A 19,194-nucleotide genomic window follows, 5' to 3' on the forward strand; every position below is an offset into this window, starting at 1 on the left:
GCAGAGAGAAAAATTATGTGCTTTTAGGAATTTGACTTCCTATTGAGGTTACTGCTTCTTGCATATGCCCATGAGAAGCACTTTTAATATTGGTCTTGGTTCATTGTTACTTATTCGTTTTTATTCCTCTGACACTGCTAAATATCATTAAGTGTAGATCAAGATTCCTGGAATATACACTTTTGGATCACTGCTACCATTTTTCCACTAGACAGACAGATTTTTCAAAGTATGATCTTCATCTCCCCATTATCACTGCAAGGTGAATAAGTTCTTTAGTCAACGGGCATTCCTGTAGTTAATATGCAGGGGGAGAGTGCATGGAAAGAAAGAATGCCCAGAATACAATAAAGACCCTTTAACATTTAAAATGTGTCATCAGCTGAAGCTATTATTTCTGTTAATTGTTTCCCATCCATACTAGTGTTATTAAATAAGCACTGTTTACAAGCCTCTACAAGCCTGCACAATATGCACACACAGAGCCCTACAGCAAAAATGCATTTATATACTATTTGCAGTGATTACCTAAACATAAGAGCTCAACTTATTATACCCATTACCATGTGAAGCAAACACCAGATCCCAGACTGAAGATATTCTTTAACTGGGTTTGAAACCCAGTGACTGGAACACTTGTCTAGAAAGGGCAGTCTTATCTCTGTAATTCATGCACTTAAATCAATACCCATGGCACCCAGTGTATTTCTAAGTATTTATTTATTTTAAAAACAACTGTGGGTAGGCTTTACAACATTTCTGTGTTGTTTAAATGGTTTGCAGCTAACTTACTGGGCCAGTCTTCCTTCCATGCAAATTTTTCCAATACCAGATGTACAAACGGCCAGTATTAGATTCGTGTGTTTGCCCTCCTTTATTAAACAAGACATTTCCTAGATAAATCAGCAATAGAGCAAGGTTACAAGCAGTGGAGCTGGCCTGAAAAATACACAGGTTTTTTAAATTTTGTTTGTTTTTTTTTACATTGAAACCTTGTGAATCCCAACACTCATGTGGAATAGGAAAGCTGCCTTTGTCCAACCAAAACAAGACAGCATCCTGTGATGCAGCTGACTGTGCAAGAAGATTAATGATCCTTTTTGCTCTTGTTTTGAACACAAATGCTACTCTGAGGCTGAACATGTTTTCCTTATGAAAACAAAATTATTGGCGCAGGGCTGTGAAAAGTTCCAGTTTTGAGCTTATACTTTTCATCCTCAGTAGTTCTCATAGCAATCTAGTAATGAAAACTAGGATCTTAAAGCCAAGTAGCTGCTCTGGGGAGTGTGGAAACTGGAGATAATATACAAGTGATGACAGCAAATGTAACGTGCATCTGTAACAGAACCTCGTTAATAACCTCGTTAACAAAAACAACAACTCCCAATTGCAAAATCCTGATCATATTATCATACTATAATACATAAACATTAAAACACAGCAGCTCCTCATGCTGCATACATCTATATGCTATGTTTACATAGATGTATGCAGATAAAATACACCCATGTACACACACATTCTAACACTACACAGAGACACACAAATAGGCTTAAGTTTACAAGCAAAGAGTAGGTGCAAATGAGCATCCACAGAGAAGGACACTGCAATGCTGGACAAACCCTGTGTTGCCACTGAAATGTACTCACCATTTGCAGAAGATCAGAAGAAACCATCTGCATGCAACACATTGCTGTTGCCAAAGCACAGACAATGGTGGAGATGATATTGAGAGCGCACACACTGAACAACAGGTCCTGCGAAGAGACATCAGCAGAATATCATCTCTTATCTCAGGGACACAAAAGACAGGAAATGCTTGAGGAATTTGATAACAAACACTCTCAACTGCTATCGATGAATAAGGTCCCAAATAACTGGGTAGAACTCATTTAGCTCGTAATCTTTTTCAGGTAGCAATCCACAAAGGCAGCAATTACAGAAACAAACATCTTCCCTTTTCCAGTTCTCACAACACATTTGCTATTAGATACTTCCTCAGAAATATTGATATTCAAATTTTCTTGTTCCCCAAAGAGACAAATTATTCTTTCACAGTCAACTCCAAGCTGCAGCTATCACAAGAAAGATACTATGAAAGACATCTCTGATTAAAAACTACATGCAGAAATATTATTGCTATGAGTAGTTGAAATTTTAGGGTTGTGTGTTAAAAAAATTCTAGTATGAAATAGAGACTTATTCTGTGTCAGAAACTCGATGCATCTGAAATATTTTTATACATGAGAGAAAAGCAGTGATTACACACCCAGATACTTCACCTTCTACTGATGAACTGAGTGCCTATGGTCATAATGTTGGCTTTTTTTTTTAAAGGACAAAAAGTTTAACATAGAACACAGAATACTGTTTGAACAAGCAGAATAAAAGAAAATAAACATTTTAATTAAAATGGAACATTTTTATAGCAATGGTGTCACTAAAAATAAAGTATTTATCTCTCTTCCAATCATTGGATTTGTATTTACTTTCTGCACAGCCAGTGAAAACACAAGAAAAGAATTTAGTGTGCTGGCAACATTTGAAAACTACTACAATCCTTGTACAGAAACTGCATGGCTGCTGTGGCTATTGTGTGGCTCAGTTCTCTGAACAGCCAGCATTTGAGAAAAAGCATTTGAGAAAAAGCACCAGAGAGAACAGAACAAAATTGCTACAACACAGTGAGTAAAAAACACTCACTGTGTAAAGAACATTCCATAGGATCTAAGTTTAAAAGAGCACTTCATTCACTGCCAGTGCATGAAATGACTTCCATGCTATAAATTGCTTTGTTTTCCCCAACAGCTCTGAAACAAATGATAGAAAGACACAGATTTACTCCTGCCACTGTAATTGTTGGCTCCTCAAGTGACCTTGATTTGAAGATGGAAATGCCAGCCATGGGAACCAGGCAGACAATAAACGGGCCAACAAGTTTTAGTTATTTAATAACTTCCACTGAGCCAGATTTACTCTTGCTGATCTGGTCAGTAGTTTTCTCTCTTCTTGGCCGGCCCCTCAGTCAGGGGACTAATGAATCATCAGCATTAACAGCAAAATACTGGAAGGGCCAATCACCAAGTCACTTACAGAAGGTGATGCAGAGGACTCACTCAAAGTCATACAGACCCACTTAGAGCATGCAAATGGAGGTAAACAGGCAAAGTGATCCCTGGAGACCCAATTAGTTAACAGTGGCAAAAAAAAAGGAGATTGAGATCCTTCATGTTCTGCTCTCCATGTGCAAACCTATGTAAAGAACACCGAGGCAGAGACAAGATCTAGGGTAGAAAATAGGACAATTTGCTAGCAGGAAGAAACATCATCCATTGCCTACAACAGCCATTTAAATACAACACACTTAGCCAATCTGAGTGCATAACTTAATACCATTTGTGCTAAATAATAAAATCAACGTTCTAAATTAGGATGTAAAGTGTCTCCAAGACCCTCATATACCTTTACATGTCCCAGGAGATACTTAACTGTGCCTCTAAGTCTCATGACAGATGTTTTTCTCATCTGTTCCTAAAGACCCCACAGCTTTGTCCCACTATTGCAATGTTTATTTTTACCATCAGTGTCCTGGTTTTGTCCATTCCATAGATGAAACCCATGGCTTTTCTTCCATAGCTCTTGAGAACAGGCTGTTACACAGCGGACTTTTATACCTTTGAACTCTATTATCACTCTTGAAGCCTTTTTCACCTTTGCTGCATGACATATTAACACCATTTTCTCCAATTCTCGACTGAAATCAACTTTCTAGGCCTCCGATCCTTTTCATTAATCTAGTTTGTTTCACCTCACCTGGGCCCACATTTTTCCTTAAATGCAGGATCCTAAACTAGGCACAACTGAAGGCCTTGCAAACACTGACTCTAGTGTGAGGATTATTTCTTGTGCCTTGCAGGCTACACTCATCCCTACCCACCCTGAGACTTTCCTTGGCACGCTGGGACAGCTGCGCTCCGTTTGTTACTCAGCATTATGCTTTTGATGTGGGGCAGGGATTACTGCCCACAGGAACAGCAGCCTCTTTCCACACACTCCTTTCCAGGATAAGCACACAATTCCTCTTCCTGCTACAATCTCTTTGAAGGTGAAGGTACAACTAGAATAAATTCCAAATGCAGGGATGCAGAGTTTTTATGTATTTTATAAAGATCAATAAGGAGCAGACATCTGAAACACTGTAAATCTAAAATTATAACAGAGACAGTAATAACTGAGCAATGATTGTGGAGGCCTCACCACCACTAGATATTTCTTAAAGCAAGACTGCTTCTTTATTTGTTTTGGCTTTTTTATCCTAAAATCTGTTTCAACTCAAACAGAAATCAAGCCACAACCCACCCTTCTCCTCTGCTTCCCACTCCCCCCACCCTCCCAAACATTAATCAGCCTCAGGCAATTTACCATTTTCAGGAAATTTACTCCCTGTGCCCTGTAGAAAAAAATAATGAGGTAATCCATGACACTCATTTATTCAGCTATAGATAAAAAGTGAGCAGGAACTAAAGCCCTCCATGGCCAAGCACACTGCCAGAAGGACAGGGTAGGTGCTGACAGACAGCAGCTGGAACAAACAATGACAATGAAGAGGTCCTTTAGGAAATGTCTGTGAAAAAGCAGTTACCACCACAGGGCCAGTCACAACTCCCCACAGCCCCAGCCAGCTACATTTATAGGTGTCTACAGGAGTAGGAAATCTGTACTGAATACAAAACCAGGGAGCTTTGGTAACAGATCTTCAGCTAACATCTACTAGAACACTAATCAGAACACACAACACGTGAATCTAATGGTGTGAAGGACAATTCTCTGCTCCTCAGAAACGGCTGAACCAATTTTGTCTTAGATGCTGTCTTTGTCTTTTTAAAACAAAACTCTGATTCTTCAGCATGCTTATAAGATAATTAATGCTCTGATAAGTAGAATGTACTAGGGAGAATTATTCTTCTACAGATTACATATACAATTTTCTTCATCCACCTTAGCTCACTAGCTGCGGAGGACACAAATGCCCTTCAGGGTGGAATCAGCTGTCAGAACTGCCTGGAACCATGCCTAGATCAGTCCAGATATACATCCACAGGGGTCAGACAGCATTGTGAGCCGTTTCTCTGTGGCCACTTATTTTCCCAAGTAGGTCCCTCACTAAATCTTAAAAGCACAACTAAAATTTAACACTGACAGTGGAAAAAAAGCAAGATTTCATGGTAGCAGTATTCCATTTATAACTGGAACAATTACCAAATTAATGGTGCCAGCACCTGCACAACTGTTTATCATGCTTTCCCTCCATAATAACAGACACCTTTGACTTGTGCTGTGTTCCCAAAGGATACCTGGGCATTCCCACATGGTACCTGTGCATTCTCAAATCTTCTCCATACTATTGTTTCCCATATGTCCAACTTTGGGACAGAACAGCTATTTTTTCTTTTTCCTAATTGAAGCTGTTTTCACTATTATTCTTTTGACACTGTTTTTGTGCTACTGCACCTCAGTTCTTCCTTTATTAGCACAATTAAAATAATACATAAATGTATAAAAACGCATGTTCTATAAATGTGTAGTCCAAAATCCTACAGAAAACATTAAAATAGGAGATGTATTACAAAACCGGAGTATTATTTAAAATCTAAATGTTTAATTTCAGTATTTTAATATTCTGTATTTTAAAAAATGTAATTTTAAGATATGATTAATTGAGAACATCATACTAAAAAACTCATACTGCAATATGCTCGAAAAGCAATTTGTCCTAAAAACTGATTTTCTTTGTTTTTCCATCAAACTGCTGGGTGATAAAGCAGTCAGATGGCATCAACCTGGAATAAGTAAAAAATTGGTGATTGCCACATCGATAACTCAACTGTAGAAACAATCATTTAACAAAGCAATTTAGAACAGCTGTTAGCACATGCAATTACCTGACAGAAGCAAAGAGATGAGATAGAATCTAAAATGAAAAATGACAACGGCACGAATCCCATCAGCCAGTGATGGGTGCACTGGCAGAGCTGGTTCCTTATAACCAATGAACACTCGCTGCACGTGTGTGTACCCTCCTCAAATTTTGTCCTTCAGAACATCATTTGTACCTCCTAACACAGCAAACGCAAAGCAAAACTGGAATAGTATCACTTCACTCTAATGGTGGGCCATACCCATAGAGTTCCTTCAGCTTAGAAACCAAATTATGACTGCATTTATCTCTAATAGTTGTCTTTCAAAACCATCAAGTAAGCCAGGCTAGAACAGGAATGCCTGGACATCTTCAAAACTCAACTCAAATGCAGACTTTGGTAAATATTTAGTCACTCTCTTGCTTCTTCCTATCACAGCAATAAACTGTACTGTAAATGAAGTTACACGCATGAACATCGAAGCAGAGAATTTGTCACTCAGTGCAGACCACACCACACAGATGAAGCATGATTACCTCAAAATATTCATTCTGCCAAGTACTATACAGAAAATTAATCAGCTGTGCTGCTTACACAGAATTGAGAAACTGTATTTAAACCTGTTTTGCTCTAGAAAGAAACAAAGTACATCCATTTCATTTTATGAGCTCCAGTCTGCTCAACAGTATTGAACTGACAGCTCTCTTTACAACACACTCACATTTTGCTGGCTGAACAGATTATTTTCTTGTGGAAATAAAAGATTTGTAGTCTTTGAGGTTCTTGGCACTTTTGAGACCTTAGCCAATACACGATGAAAGCAGCAAAATCAGCTTGCTGATGTGTGAAAGGAACACTGTGAGCAGCAGCCCTGAGCAAACGGATCTCAGCATCCCCAGTGATCAATGGCTAAAAGCAGCTCCACGGCTGCAACGCTGTGGAGATGATTTCCTTTCTCCTTGATTGACTTCAATTAGAGTGCTTCATTTCTTATACTACTGTATCCTGAAAAGAGATAATGAGCATCAAAGCTTTTTCACCCATGAAATTAGTGTCAATGCACCTCTTTTATTCAAGAATTCAAGGACAACAATCCTTTTAACTCAAAATATAACTTGAGTTGTTCTCACTGGATAGGTCTAGAAAAACACTAGGAAAAATATCTGCTCTGATACAAAGAAGGCTCAAGAATCAATTCTGAGTCAAATGGGTCTCAACCACACATTGCATTGTAAATGGAGAGATGATCAACACTTCACAAAATAGATTTAAGGTTTGAAAGTACAGCATAATTCACTATTTTATTATATTTTTAAGAGGCAGTGTGCAGTGCACTGCTACTTAAAAATCTTCTCTGCTTGCACTCAAGTTTGCATATCTTCCAACTCAGGTGTCTGCATTAAGTTTAGTACTGGGGATATGATAGTTAGAGACTCCTGAAAGGCTAAGGCTTCATAACATAACTGGACAAGGATGGAATAAACAGATTCCAGTCATTCAAAGAAGCACCTTTTCAGCCATGAGAGAAGTTCACAACCATATTCACTCATTGTCCAAACTAGGAACAGAAAGAAGTATGAGGAAGGAAAAGTAGCTCAGCTATTCAGACTACAGAGCCCATCCTGACCCACCCTATTTTTTATGGTCTTGGTGTGGTAAACATATTTTGAATGTAGGGAATATTTTCAGCTGCCTGTAAAGGAATGCAAAACAAATCCAGCATTTAAAAATCTGATCTGGAATTACTTATTCTGTGCTGAGCTTTATCCAATTTTAAGTAGCTTATGAAGCCTTTCAGGTAAGTCATTCAGTAAAATTAATAATATTGCATTTGGTCTTACAGTAAACCTGAGGAAAGACTGTTCTCATAACTCTAAAGAGTGTGCTAGGAGCCATCCTCTGTTTTGCAAGTGGAAGCATCTTCTTCTGAATGAAAAAAAACTAAATACGTGAGTAGACTTGGTCATCAGGAAACTCAGTAACAATAAATTTGGATTCAAAGGAGAGGAAAGGAAAGAAAGTATTCACACAGAAGACTTCAAGATCCCTGAGCTGTATAAATCTTTAATAGAGATGCCTAACTAATGAATGGAACCAGAAACCTGAAACAGACATTTACAATTTATATTGTACTTGAACTTCAGCAGCTCCAAGCCAAATATTTATGCGGAAAACAGAGGAGGGAATCAGCTTCTCTCCTTGCTTGATAGTCACAAAAGCATTCTACACATGCACCTTAAGCAAAGTAGGAAGCAATCACGTAAATACCAAATCTATAACTTCACATACATGTCTGTAGGTATTCTGGACTGTGTGAGCTGTTAAAAGTATTTAAAAATACTCAACTGTATCCTTACTAAACCAAAGTAGCATAACATTCCCCTCTTGCATATCAGTATCAAACAGCAATAATACGTTACAAAGTAATTCAAACTTCTAAACACCTAACTTCACCCTCTCAAAATGCTGCATGTATATCTTAAGAATACCCCGAGTTTAGAAAGAAGACAAAATGTTCATAGATGAAAGATGTCAGAAAAATTTAGCTGTTTTACTTTAACATGACAAGACAAACTCAGTTCCTTAAAATTTCATCCACTTCCTGCAGAAAAAAAGATTAAGTTGATGTTATTGAAACTGCATCCTACATCCATCCCATCTGTGGCCATCATCTCATTCTGACACCTGATTCTTAATAAACCTTTTAAACTCTTTTAACTAATTTTGTAAATAGGTAGGATTTGCTTGTGCCTTCATTTGGCTTTAATTAAACCAAGTAACTTCCTAATATAGGATAAAGCTGTTCTAGAAGAGTTGTTACTGTAAAAAAAAATCAAGATACTAGGACACTGACACCCTTTAGTAGCACAGATTATTGACCTTGAGTATCCAGAGGAAAGCAAAGAACCTTATTTTCAGGGGCAGCTTAGGAGCTACTACTGCAGGAAACAGTAAAAACCCCCACATTTCCTAGTGAAATACAGAAACCAGGAAGCCTCTCCATTGTAAAACAGGGTAGATGAATCCCACTGGGGCGCCTGCAGACCTTAATGGCAGCTCATCATGCAACTGTGCTGTTTTTACTGAGGTGTGCAGACAAGACTACAAGTATGGTATCTTATAAACATAATTCTAACCCTACCAATTCAACACCCTTGAGTACAACAGTGAAATGATACAGTATTTTTGTCCATTTCACTGTAACATATCACTTTGTGCTGAAACCCCACTATTCAACTAATCTCAGAAATCAGCACTTATAGATCGGTCAGCGTTTGCAATCAATACTTGTATCTATAAATGTGCATATGTGGGACCATACATCCTGCAGTGGTAGTTCTCTGTCCCCATTAAAAGGTTGGAGTAGTTTATTCAGGGCTTGAAATGAAGAAAGGAGGAGGATTGATTTACAAAAAAGCACATAGAGATGGTTCATCGCAGGAACAACAACAATAAATTTAGAGATTTTTCAAAGCAATAATAAACCCCCCACTCAATATCAGGCAAGGCTCAGCTAACATACACAGGGCCAGGAGCCACTGCTGGTTTTCCTTGTCCTGTTTGACTGCCTGGGAATAAGATCAGACAGGTGATATGTGCTGGATTGTTCTGTTCACAGTGGAGCTCCACAGCTGCTACCACCAAAACCCCACAGATGACTTAGTGGAAACACCAGATTTTTACCCACCTGCAAGAAAGAGGAGCATAAAACCTACATAATGTTGTACATGAAATGTATAATCTTAACTCTGGTTCTCAACATTTTCTCTCCCTCTGGCTCCTCAAACAATGAATACAATTGAGCTTTCAGTACTAAAACATCTGTTTCTTTAAAATCACATTGTAGCTGTTAACTGTAATTAAAGAGGGTGAGCCTTATCACTCAGCTGTTACCTAATGAGCTGAAACTTTTTTTTCTTATGGGCTTAGTAGAACACTGTTCTTAAATTTACAGCCAGGAATCAGAGCTAAGCCAAATAGAAAGCAAATGTAGAATTAAAACTGAAAAAGATGTAAAAAGCTTTCTGAAAAAGTTACTTTCCTAACTACCCTTTCTTAGATGAAAAGTTCTGAACATAATTAAAATTGCACTCAGACTATACTCATGGGAACTCCTGTGTTTAAACCCATTTTCTTGTAATGTAAGTTGATATGTCAATTCCCTTTATACATGATTGAGTTATATCTTAGAAGAAATTAAATTTTGTGCTTGTATTCCGCTGGCTGTATTGCTTAGAATCCTTGTCTTGATTTTTAGCATATGTCACTTCTACTCACTTCATATGCTGACAAGGTCCTCCAAAGATAAACAGTTGTTTTCCCTCTCATTAAAGTTTACCTTGCTGACATATTTACAGAAGCAAACATATGCTCCCTCAATCTTTATTTTCATGGGATTAGCAGATCAGCTTTTCCTGAATGACAGGTTCATGTTTCTGCATCTGTCATACTTTGAGGAATGTCCTTCTCAGAAGTTACCTTCTTGTAATACATTTCACTGAAGATTGTTCTGTTTTGACCAGCAATGTCAAGTTATGCTCCTTTTCCACTTACTAAAATCCTGCTACCCAGCAGGTTTTTGCTCTGTTATCTTTATCATCCTCATTAAAACCTGAGGCAGAGCTCTTACTTAATTTTGGGACCATATAAAAATATTTTAACTTCTACCTCATCCATATTACTTGGTGCTGGCTTTTTTTTTTTTTTTTTCTTTTTCTTAACAAGGCTGAAGAACATTTCGGTATTTACTACATACCTTATATAGGATTTCTATCCATTCTAAATTTAAAAATATATCTTCAAATATCAATTAAACTTTTATAGCTTTCTCAGGACCCACCTGAGAAAATCTAACTCCCTAAGATCCTTGTCACAATGAACTTCTCTACTTTACTCCACTGTTTTCTGTTAGTTTTATTAAAATACATACTTTGAAATTGAGAGTCACAGATACAAAGTTCTGCTGATCATGCAACTGAACCTGGAATGAATCGATATCTACCTCTCAGTCTAGGGTTTCTTTTTCTAAGCAGTTCTTTCATTGATTCCTTATTATTTTTCAAAACAACATAGCATCAATGCCTTCCCATTTGGTGATACCAAAGTGAAGCAATGATGGCAGCAATCACACTGAGCTCTAACTCACTTATACAATATGCAAGTATTTGCTCTCAATTTTTCATCCGGGTAGCTGTAACACAAAATGCTACAAGATTTAAACTTCTTACAATGTTGCAGGGCAGTTTACAAGCAGGTTTCCAGCATCACCCAGAAAGAACACTTTTCTCTCCCAGAGTGACGCGGCTGCCTTCATGGCAGCAGCACATCAGGAAACACCTCATCATCTGCAACACTTTTTGTTTCTTTGCATTTACCATAACATCATAAAACACGGCCACAGAACAGCAAAGTTCTTGCACCCTCCAGCATAAATCATAGCCAGCTTTCAGTTCTGTTTCTTGAGTAATCCTTAGGAAAGCAGTTACCCACACAAATGCTGATACTGTGATGGAGACCTTTTCTGCACGTAAGGGTGGATGAAGACAGAGAAGAGCAGCTGCTGCTCCCTTCCTCACACACTTTGTCTCGCTAAGTTAAAACTGCAACAAACAGTTAATTCTCTCCTAACACACCTTGAGGGTCAGCCTCACTGCATTGCACTCCTGCAGAGGGTTCAGTTTCAGTGTTTCTCCCAGGTTACTGCAGCCTGATGTCTGATGCTGCATTTCACAGCAAACACAGACACCATCACTGTCGAATTTAATCTGTGGAGAAAAGAAAAGGTCAGAAAAAGTATAAATCAACAGAAACACACTTCCCAAAATAGTATTTACAGTTACAGTAATGATTACTAAATGCAAAATGAAAATCTCTGCGCAGAACCTTTGGAGCAGAGTGTTTTCCAATGGCTAATATAAGCTATAAAAACAGGTAAAATACAGAAAGAGGATTCCATGTCAAAAGTGTTACCTTTTATGCCTCTTTTTGAAAAAAAATTGCTTTGCAGGGGCAGGTGAAACCAGAGTAACTCAACTGAATAAATATAAAATCATACCCAATGTGGGAAAACCAAAAATAACAGAAAGAGGTCGGAAAATATGTGAAGGAGTCATGATTACAAATTAGTCCTTTATTCCCCCAAGTAAAGATGGAAGCACAGTGGCTGGGTGGTGAGATCTGAATCACCCTGTTACTTACTCTTTTGCATTAAAAAACCCTCAAAATTTCCAGACACAAATCCACAAAAAAAATCCTAATGCAAATACACATTTGCTATTTTTAAATCAAATTCTCTCTAGGATGTTGCCAATTTCCTGAACAAAAACAGGTACCAGCATTCCCTGTGGAATTACCCTGCACAGCCTTACACATAGAATCATTTCAACAGAATATTTACTTACTTCTTAGACCTCAAAGAATGCTTAAATTGTTCATATGATCTTAAAAGTTACATGTTTAAATATATGTATTTTTTAGTGCTACACCTATCAGGCTTATGTAGCACTCTCTCCTTACATGCTGGTGACCAGGACAGCAGATGGAAGAGCAAAAATAAGAGTCAATTAAAAGAACATAATAAGCTTCTCCAGATGAGGTACAGATGACTGAACGCTTGCTTACTATGATGAAAGCATGCTCAGGGCAGGAGCTATCTCAGGGGACTTCAGCTCCTGAGACTCCAGATTGCCCTCTAGCCAGCACAATTTGTAAAATGCTTTAGAAAAAAATGGGTATGTAAATTACACCGTTTCCCATATTCTCCAAGGCAACACTGGAAATAATTGTCTGTGGCAACTCACAGAAACTGGTCATACCCTGTGCCAGAGACACTGCAAGGAAATAAAGAAAAAACATAGTTTGCTCACCTCTGTGATAAGTTGTGGGTTTTATTTCTCATTAGCATACAATTTAACTACAAAGCAGCTTGAACAATTTCAGACTAGCTCTTTTCCAACTCTGGTAACTTTTTAATACTTTCTTTTCAAAGGTGAAATATCTGAGCGAAACCTAACTAAATGGTTTATGATCAGCTGACCTCAGCTCTTCAGGCTGATGTAAAATCAAAGCACTGGCTGTCACTGGGGAGGTCTTGCTCCCAAAACTCTCTGGAAATGGTTCAGGGGTTGAGAAATGCTGCTGAGGAATTTTAAAACTCACATTTTGAATTTAGAGCTGTGCTAAGCCAGGGGCCAGAAGGCTACACCTGGCATATCAATATAGGCTTCAGCTGCTAAAAAGCTTTTGTAATGAGGAAAATGGACTTCAGATAAAGTTTTCTACTGCAAGATCATGTCTTCTGATTCTTGCTGCCCCTGTTTAATAAAGGACAGGCACTGACTCATGCCACGTATCTGGCATTGCTGATGTGAAATCCAGATCCCAGTGCCACCTGTACCACAGGTAATGACCAGGTGTCACAAAGATAAGGCTCAAAAGGTTGGGTCAAGATTCCCCATGTATGAGAGATTCTCAGTTTATTCTGAAAGTTATTCCATAACTTTGTACTGCCCAGTAGCTCTTCTTTTTATTTAATTCTTAAAATTAGTTAAAAGCTAATTTTTTACATGACAGATCTTGCAAAGCACAGGGCCATCTGAAGAATCACAGCATATTCAAAACCAGCCATGATTCACTACCAGAGTGGAAGCATATTATTTTTGGAGATTTTTTTAATCAATTTGCCTTGTTGTGCACCTTTTCCTTCCACGTTTGTGAAGTGACCTCTTTGCTGAGCTGTGTTCCTGCCATGGGGAGCAGGACCAAAGGCTGTAGGTGTCACTGCATTTGTGTTCTCAGCAATGCAGCAGCTGAAAGCACTCCTGAGCCCCTGCTCCAGAATGCCCTTCCCTGCCCTGCTTGCAGTCTCACACATGTGCAGACAGGATCAAGCTATTCATACAGCTATTCTGTAGCCTAAACAGTGCCAAAATTAACTTTTTTTTTTTTTTTTTCTTCTGGGAAGGAAGAAGAAGTGGATTATTGTTAGCCCAAATCACATCTCAAAGGCCATTCACTGTGTGACTCCATAAACAGAGACAGTAAATCTGCATTGGTACAGGGAGAAGGGGTTGGGATCACCCCTTCCAGCTGCTGGGCTGGTGTTTGCCATACCCAGACACAATTACACCAGCAGTGCCCCCAAAACTGTCTGTGTTTCAATCTCTTTTTGGCTGGCAGAGCTCAAGAATAAAGTATCATTCACTTCATCCCCTGCACATACCCCCACCATCCTGTGCATATTTGTGTCCCACTTCGTGATTCTTACTCATGCTAGTCAGCACTCACAGTAGAGTTTGTGTGCTTTCATACTTATGACAGTTGCACAGTACACCCTCACCCAAACCATATTTAAGATTTCAAACATCAGCCAGAGCTGCCTATATGCATAAATTGTCTCGTAAGTTCATTTTGTTTTGCTACAAAGCAGTACTGTTACTTCAAAAGCCACAAAGCCCATTAAAACCTGACTTTCATACAGCACAGAATCAAAAAAGGAAAGGACCTTCCAAATTTGTTACACATACATGCACACATTCCCACAGGCTTTATGGCTTTTTTTTCCCATCTGTATCAATTAATCAAATTCTGTCAATGCTGCTGGAAAGAAGCTTGCTTGGCTGCTAAGTGCACACACACCCTCCCATAACAGGGCAAATTAGGAGTTAGTTAACACTGTCACTTTGCATTTTACCACCTTCTTAATACAAATGGAAGCCTTCCAGTAAAAGTAGTAATAGATTTTATTTCTTCTAAATTAACCTTCAGGGTTTTTTATAGGGAACATAAAAAAGGGAAGGAAAAATATCAAAATGCAGTATGAGAGTTCCAAAGTTGGTGACAAGGCAGCGAAGTACAAGAAAGCTCCACTGGTGTACTCAGGGGAAGGAATTTCAGTCAATTCCAGTACCTCATGCAGAGGCAAAGATGGGAGGATCCAGTAAGGATAAAGTTGCATTGTAGAGAAATATCAAGATTGAAAATGGACAGATTACTAAGAACAAAACAGAGTATATTCTTTTTCCTGGAATTTTAAAAATTGTTTTTTGATATGCACAGACCTGAGTTTAACTCCAGTGCAAAATGGAATACAAATAAACCTCAGTTCTGGACCTGGGCTCTGCCATTCAGCTCTTTGTGAACCTGCATCTGCTTCATTTTTCCTTGCTTTGTCTATTCCAGCTAAAGATAATTCAGGGGAAAGAAGAGTCTTCCTTTATGTGTTACTGTAACCACTGGCCAATTTCAGCTGTACAATCAAAAAAAAACATATATAAGTAACCTTTCAATAGAGAGATTGACACCATTACTACTTTTCTGAATAATAATCACCTCTAAATTTGATTAAAACTACAGCATTTATTTTTAAATGAATAAGTGACTTACAAGACCGGTAAACTCAATAAAAACAAATATAGATGAAGAAAGAAAACATATTATGTCTTGTGCATTAATAGAACATAAATTAAAATATCTTAATTGCTCTACCCATATTTTCAAAGAACAATTTTTAGAAAACCATTATTTGTAAAAGAAATTCCTACACAGAAATGTTTCTCCTGTACACATTAATGAACAGCCTGAGTGTGTAACTTCTTTGTACACACCCGACTCTCATCTCTCTCTGATTTAAAGCAGTATCTTGAGGTTTTGGCCACAGGATCTGCAGCTAATTATGGAAAAAAAAATTCCAATTAATTTTTTGTAACAAGGCGTTAAAGCTACTGCCCTTTTTTCCCCTCACTGTTGTATGTTGCTAAGCTGCAGGATAAAGGGCACAAATACCAACTTCACAAATTACACATTCAAAATGCTAACATATGGCAGGCACATTTCTCATATTCACACAAAAATACATATTATGGAATCTACAATAAATCCCCAGTGTTTAAAGCAAAATAAGACCATTGTGTCTTGTTCTTTTTCTTCAAATAACAACACTACATGTGAAACCCTGCTGAATTTAAACTCCATAATACAGTAGATACTTTCATCACTTTTAAAGCCGTGCACTTACCATGAATGAGTTTGACAGAAAGACCAGAACTAAAACAGAATTTATTTTGAATTTGACTTTTTTAGTATACTGTGCTTGGAAATTTACTGGTTCAGTTACATGGGATGTTAACTACATTTCAAACCACATGTCTGCAAAGGCTGGATTTTGACTCCTAGAGCTGCATCCTCAGAGAGTACATTTGTATCCTAGGAGGCAAGTAAAGGATTTCGATTTGATAATGTACACCAGTCACATAGTGCAGGATTACACAGCTCTACAGCACTAAAGAGAGCCATCTAAGGAATTAAAATTAAATATACACTTGGAACAAGCTGTTAAGAAACTGGGATTTTTCCTTTTTGAGTGAAAATGGTAATAAAGTAATTAAATATGCTCAGCATAATACATCACCACCTTCTGAGTCAAATCCTGTGCTTAATCATAAAGCAGTGCTGTTCACTACAGTGCATCCCTCCCAGAGGGTGGTCTATGAGAACTCTAGAATTCCATATATATGAGCCCTGGAACATGGCAATGCAATATATTCATGTGTAAGTCCCCAGCCTGACTGAAATGGGATTTTGAGCCAGGAAAACCTAAAGAGCAAGGTCTGGGTAGAAGAAACTGTTGCTTCTTTTTTTTTTTTTTTTTTTTTTAAACAGTTACAATATGATAAACATCCACAATGAAATTAACTTGCCCTTATAGAGTACAACACGCTGTGGCAAAGCTACTTAGCAGTTCTGAAAATCCAAACTACAGTTTGAATACTTATTATTTAAACTCAAACATTTCAGTCATGAGTTGACTTCTGCAGACATCTTCACAAGCTGAAGTCAGAAAATGTTGGAATTCAAAGTGTATGTACTTTTTTCCTGAGATAAAAACACAAAGGCTTTAAGTAAGTTGCACCTTATAATTTAGAGCATGCCACATCATGATGAGTTGTATTGTTCTGTATTTTATTTAACACAAGTAAGTTTCATTTACTTTGGAAATTAAAAAGAAAAACAACTCAGGTTGGCAAACAAAATATTAGCATACACATACCAAAACATTCCTGTTGTGAAATCCACTGCCTGGACAAGTATTGGATGGAAGGAATCCTGATCCTGCTGACATCAAAGGGTAACCACCACACTGCTCTGATATTCTACCTATTCTGCTGAAGCATCATTTTTTACCATGACATAAAAAATTCAATCCTTATGATATTAAAAGTTACTTTACGAGGTGGCAAAACATTAAAACCATTAGCACTTTTAACTCAAACTTTTCCCAAAATGTTTTTTTTTAGGTTGTAACACATATAGATTGCTCTACTAAATACCTACTGGTTTGGAAATTAAAGGAATATGTGTATAAAACCCTAACAGATGAAAAACAGAATCCATGCCCTTGGTAAGAAAGGTGTTTTCCATCACTCACCAGCTGACATCCTTCCAGGGACTTCACCAGCTGAGCATTCTGACAGGAGAGAATGGACCCGGCCAAGTTCAGCATCACACACACCGCAGAGAGCAGCATGAAAAAGGTTATCTGGAAAAAACCCCAAGCACCCTATTATTACTCACTTCAAGAGGCAAACAAGGAAAAAATATAATTTAGATGTTCAAGAACTTCCAGCCTGTCACACAATTACATGGATGGCAACATTTCATGTATTTTAAAGAGAGTAGGGTACTTAATCTGACAGCATCCTTGGTCTTGCACTGTAAGTGCAAGCTAAATCAAAAATAGACAAGGCTATTATATGTTTTCCTCCAGCCATATCAAAATAATCCATTTATCTCCCGCTTCTATCACACAATCTGAAAATTTAATGGGCTTTATTACCAAGCATTACTAAAAAGTAAGATTTGAAAAATGTTTTATTATAAACAGATGTAGTCTTGAAACAATTGAAATCCTTTTGATGGGGATGTGGGTATCTTAAACAGGAAAAGTATTTGTGAATATCAATATCAAGAGTGCCTAGAAGTTGGGGAAAAAAGAGTGAATAAAATTCTGTATATATATATATATATATATATAAAAAATACTTGGGTTTTAAACTACAATTACAATTTAAGCAGCATCCTCTATATCAACTACTCAGGATGTTAATTACTCCTTTTTTCTCATCTCCAAATATGTCAAAACAAGCATTACCCTGATGCCATCAGTTTAATGATACTTTTATTGCTTTAAATGTACAAAAACATGATGCAGTCAGGGCAGACAAATCTCAACATACAGGGAACGGAATAAGCAGTAAGAGGCCAAGAACAAATGTGGGCCTGATGTGTGGCCACCTTAAATATTCAGTGTTGACACTGCCATAACTCAACAGGAGTGTGAGTGTATTATACAAAATTAGTAAGAAATTCTGTTGCATCTCTTTTCCATACACATGCTCACAGTTTACAGCCCTTGACTGTTCTCACAAGATGTTATCTTTTGTCAGTGCATGTACTAGGAATATTTTTGACAACCTTAAATCCAAAGTGGCTGTATATTTTTTTTCCAGTGCTTTTGGACAAAATCTCATAACCTCCACAGTATTAACCAAAGGACAGAAGCTGTGTTACAAATGTTAGTTGCCAGCTTCAGATTCTTCCAAGCATCACAGCTGACAACAAGGGCTGTAACATACACCAGGTTTATCTATTTTTTGCAGTGCTTCCTCCATATCAGCATTCATTAATGAAGAAACCTCTATTGGTGTTTCCAAGGTAACCTCTTCCTCTTGTCACTGGCAAAGACAAGAGGGACATGAAACAGACTCTTACAATTCCTGTTCATCTCGGTGGGTCTATGCCTCACATTCTGTTACATTCTATACCTCACATTCTCGCATTAGGAGCTGCATTTCAAAGTGGCAGCCACCACACTATAGCAAATACTGAGCTTCTCTGTCTTCCCAATTTTGCTATTTTATGTTTCACTTCTTAATGTCCCAGGCAAGGAACTACCTAATCTGGACATGGAGCTAAAGGGGGAAATTCACATCCTCTGCGAGTCTTGTGAAACTACCTTGCCTCTTACAGAGCACAAAGATCCTAATAAAAGGAATTGAAGAATTTCCAATCTCTTTCCTTAATGCTCCTCAGCTAAATACCAAAAAAAGCCTTCTGTGGAGTGGCACACACCTGGTACTCTGTTATCACAACTTCAGAGGTAAAGTTCACCACCATGCTGGAACCCACACAGAGAAAAGGAGGCACAAAAGTATCAATTACCATATTTACAGACACTAAAAAACATGTTCAGTGCGCTTAATTTTTTATCACCAGTCTT

The 19,194-nt window shown here is 37.8% G+C and overlaps 1 protein-coding gene across 8 annotated transcripts in view; it reads right to left on the minus strand.

The window, feature by feature from the left end:
* FAM189A1 (family with sequence similarity 189 member A1) overlaps window positions 1–19,194 on the minus strand; it is a 126,065-nt gene that overhangs the window by 34,932 nt on the left and 71,939 nt on the right. For 7 of the 8 annotated variants that reach the window (XM_038146684.1, XM_038146678.1, XM_038146682.1 and 4 more), the window contains exons 3-5: window positions 17,344–17,454; window positions 11,552–11,683; window positions 1,650–1,757 (exon numbers count right to left, since the gene is read on the minus strand). In XM_038146684.1, the coding sequence (XP_038002612.1) occupies window positions 1,650–1,757; window positions 11,552–11,683; window positions 17,344–17,454 (351 nt within the window). Of the gene's footprint in view, window positions 1–1,649; window positions 1,758–11,551; window positions 11,684–14,977; window positions 15,166–17,343; window positions 17,455–19,194 lie in introns of all 8 variants that reach the window. The other variant, XM_038146685.1, reaches the window with a different exon arrangement.

This window comes from Motacilla alba, chromosome 10 (assembly GCF_015832195.1).
Source record: "Motacilla alba alba isolate MOTALB_02 chromosome 10, Motacilla_alba_V1.0_pri, whole genome shotgun sequence".
NCBI lineage: Eukaryota > Metazoa > Chordata > Aves > Passeriformes > Motacillidae > Motacilla > Motacilla alba.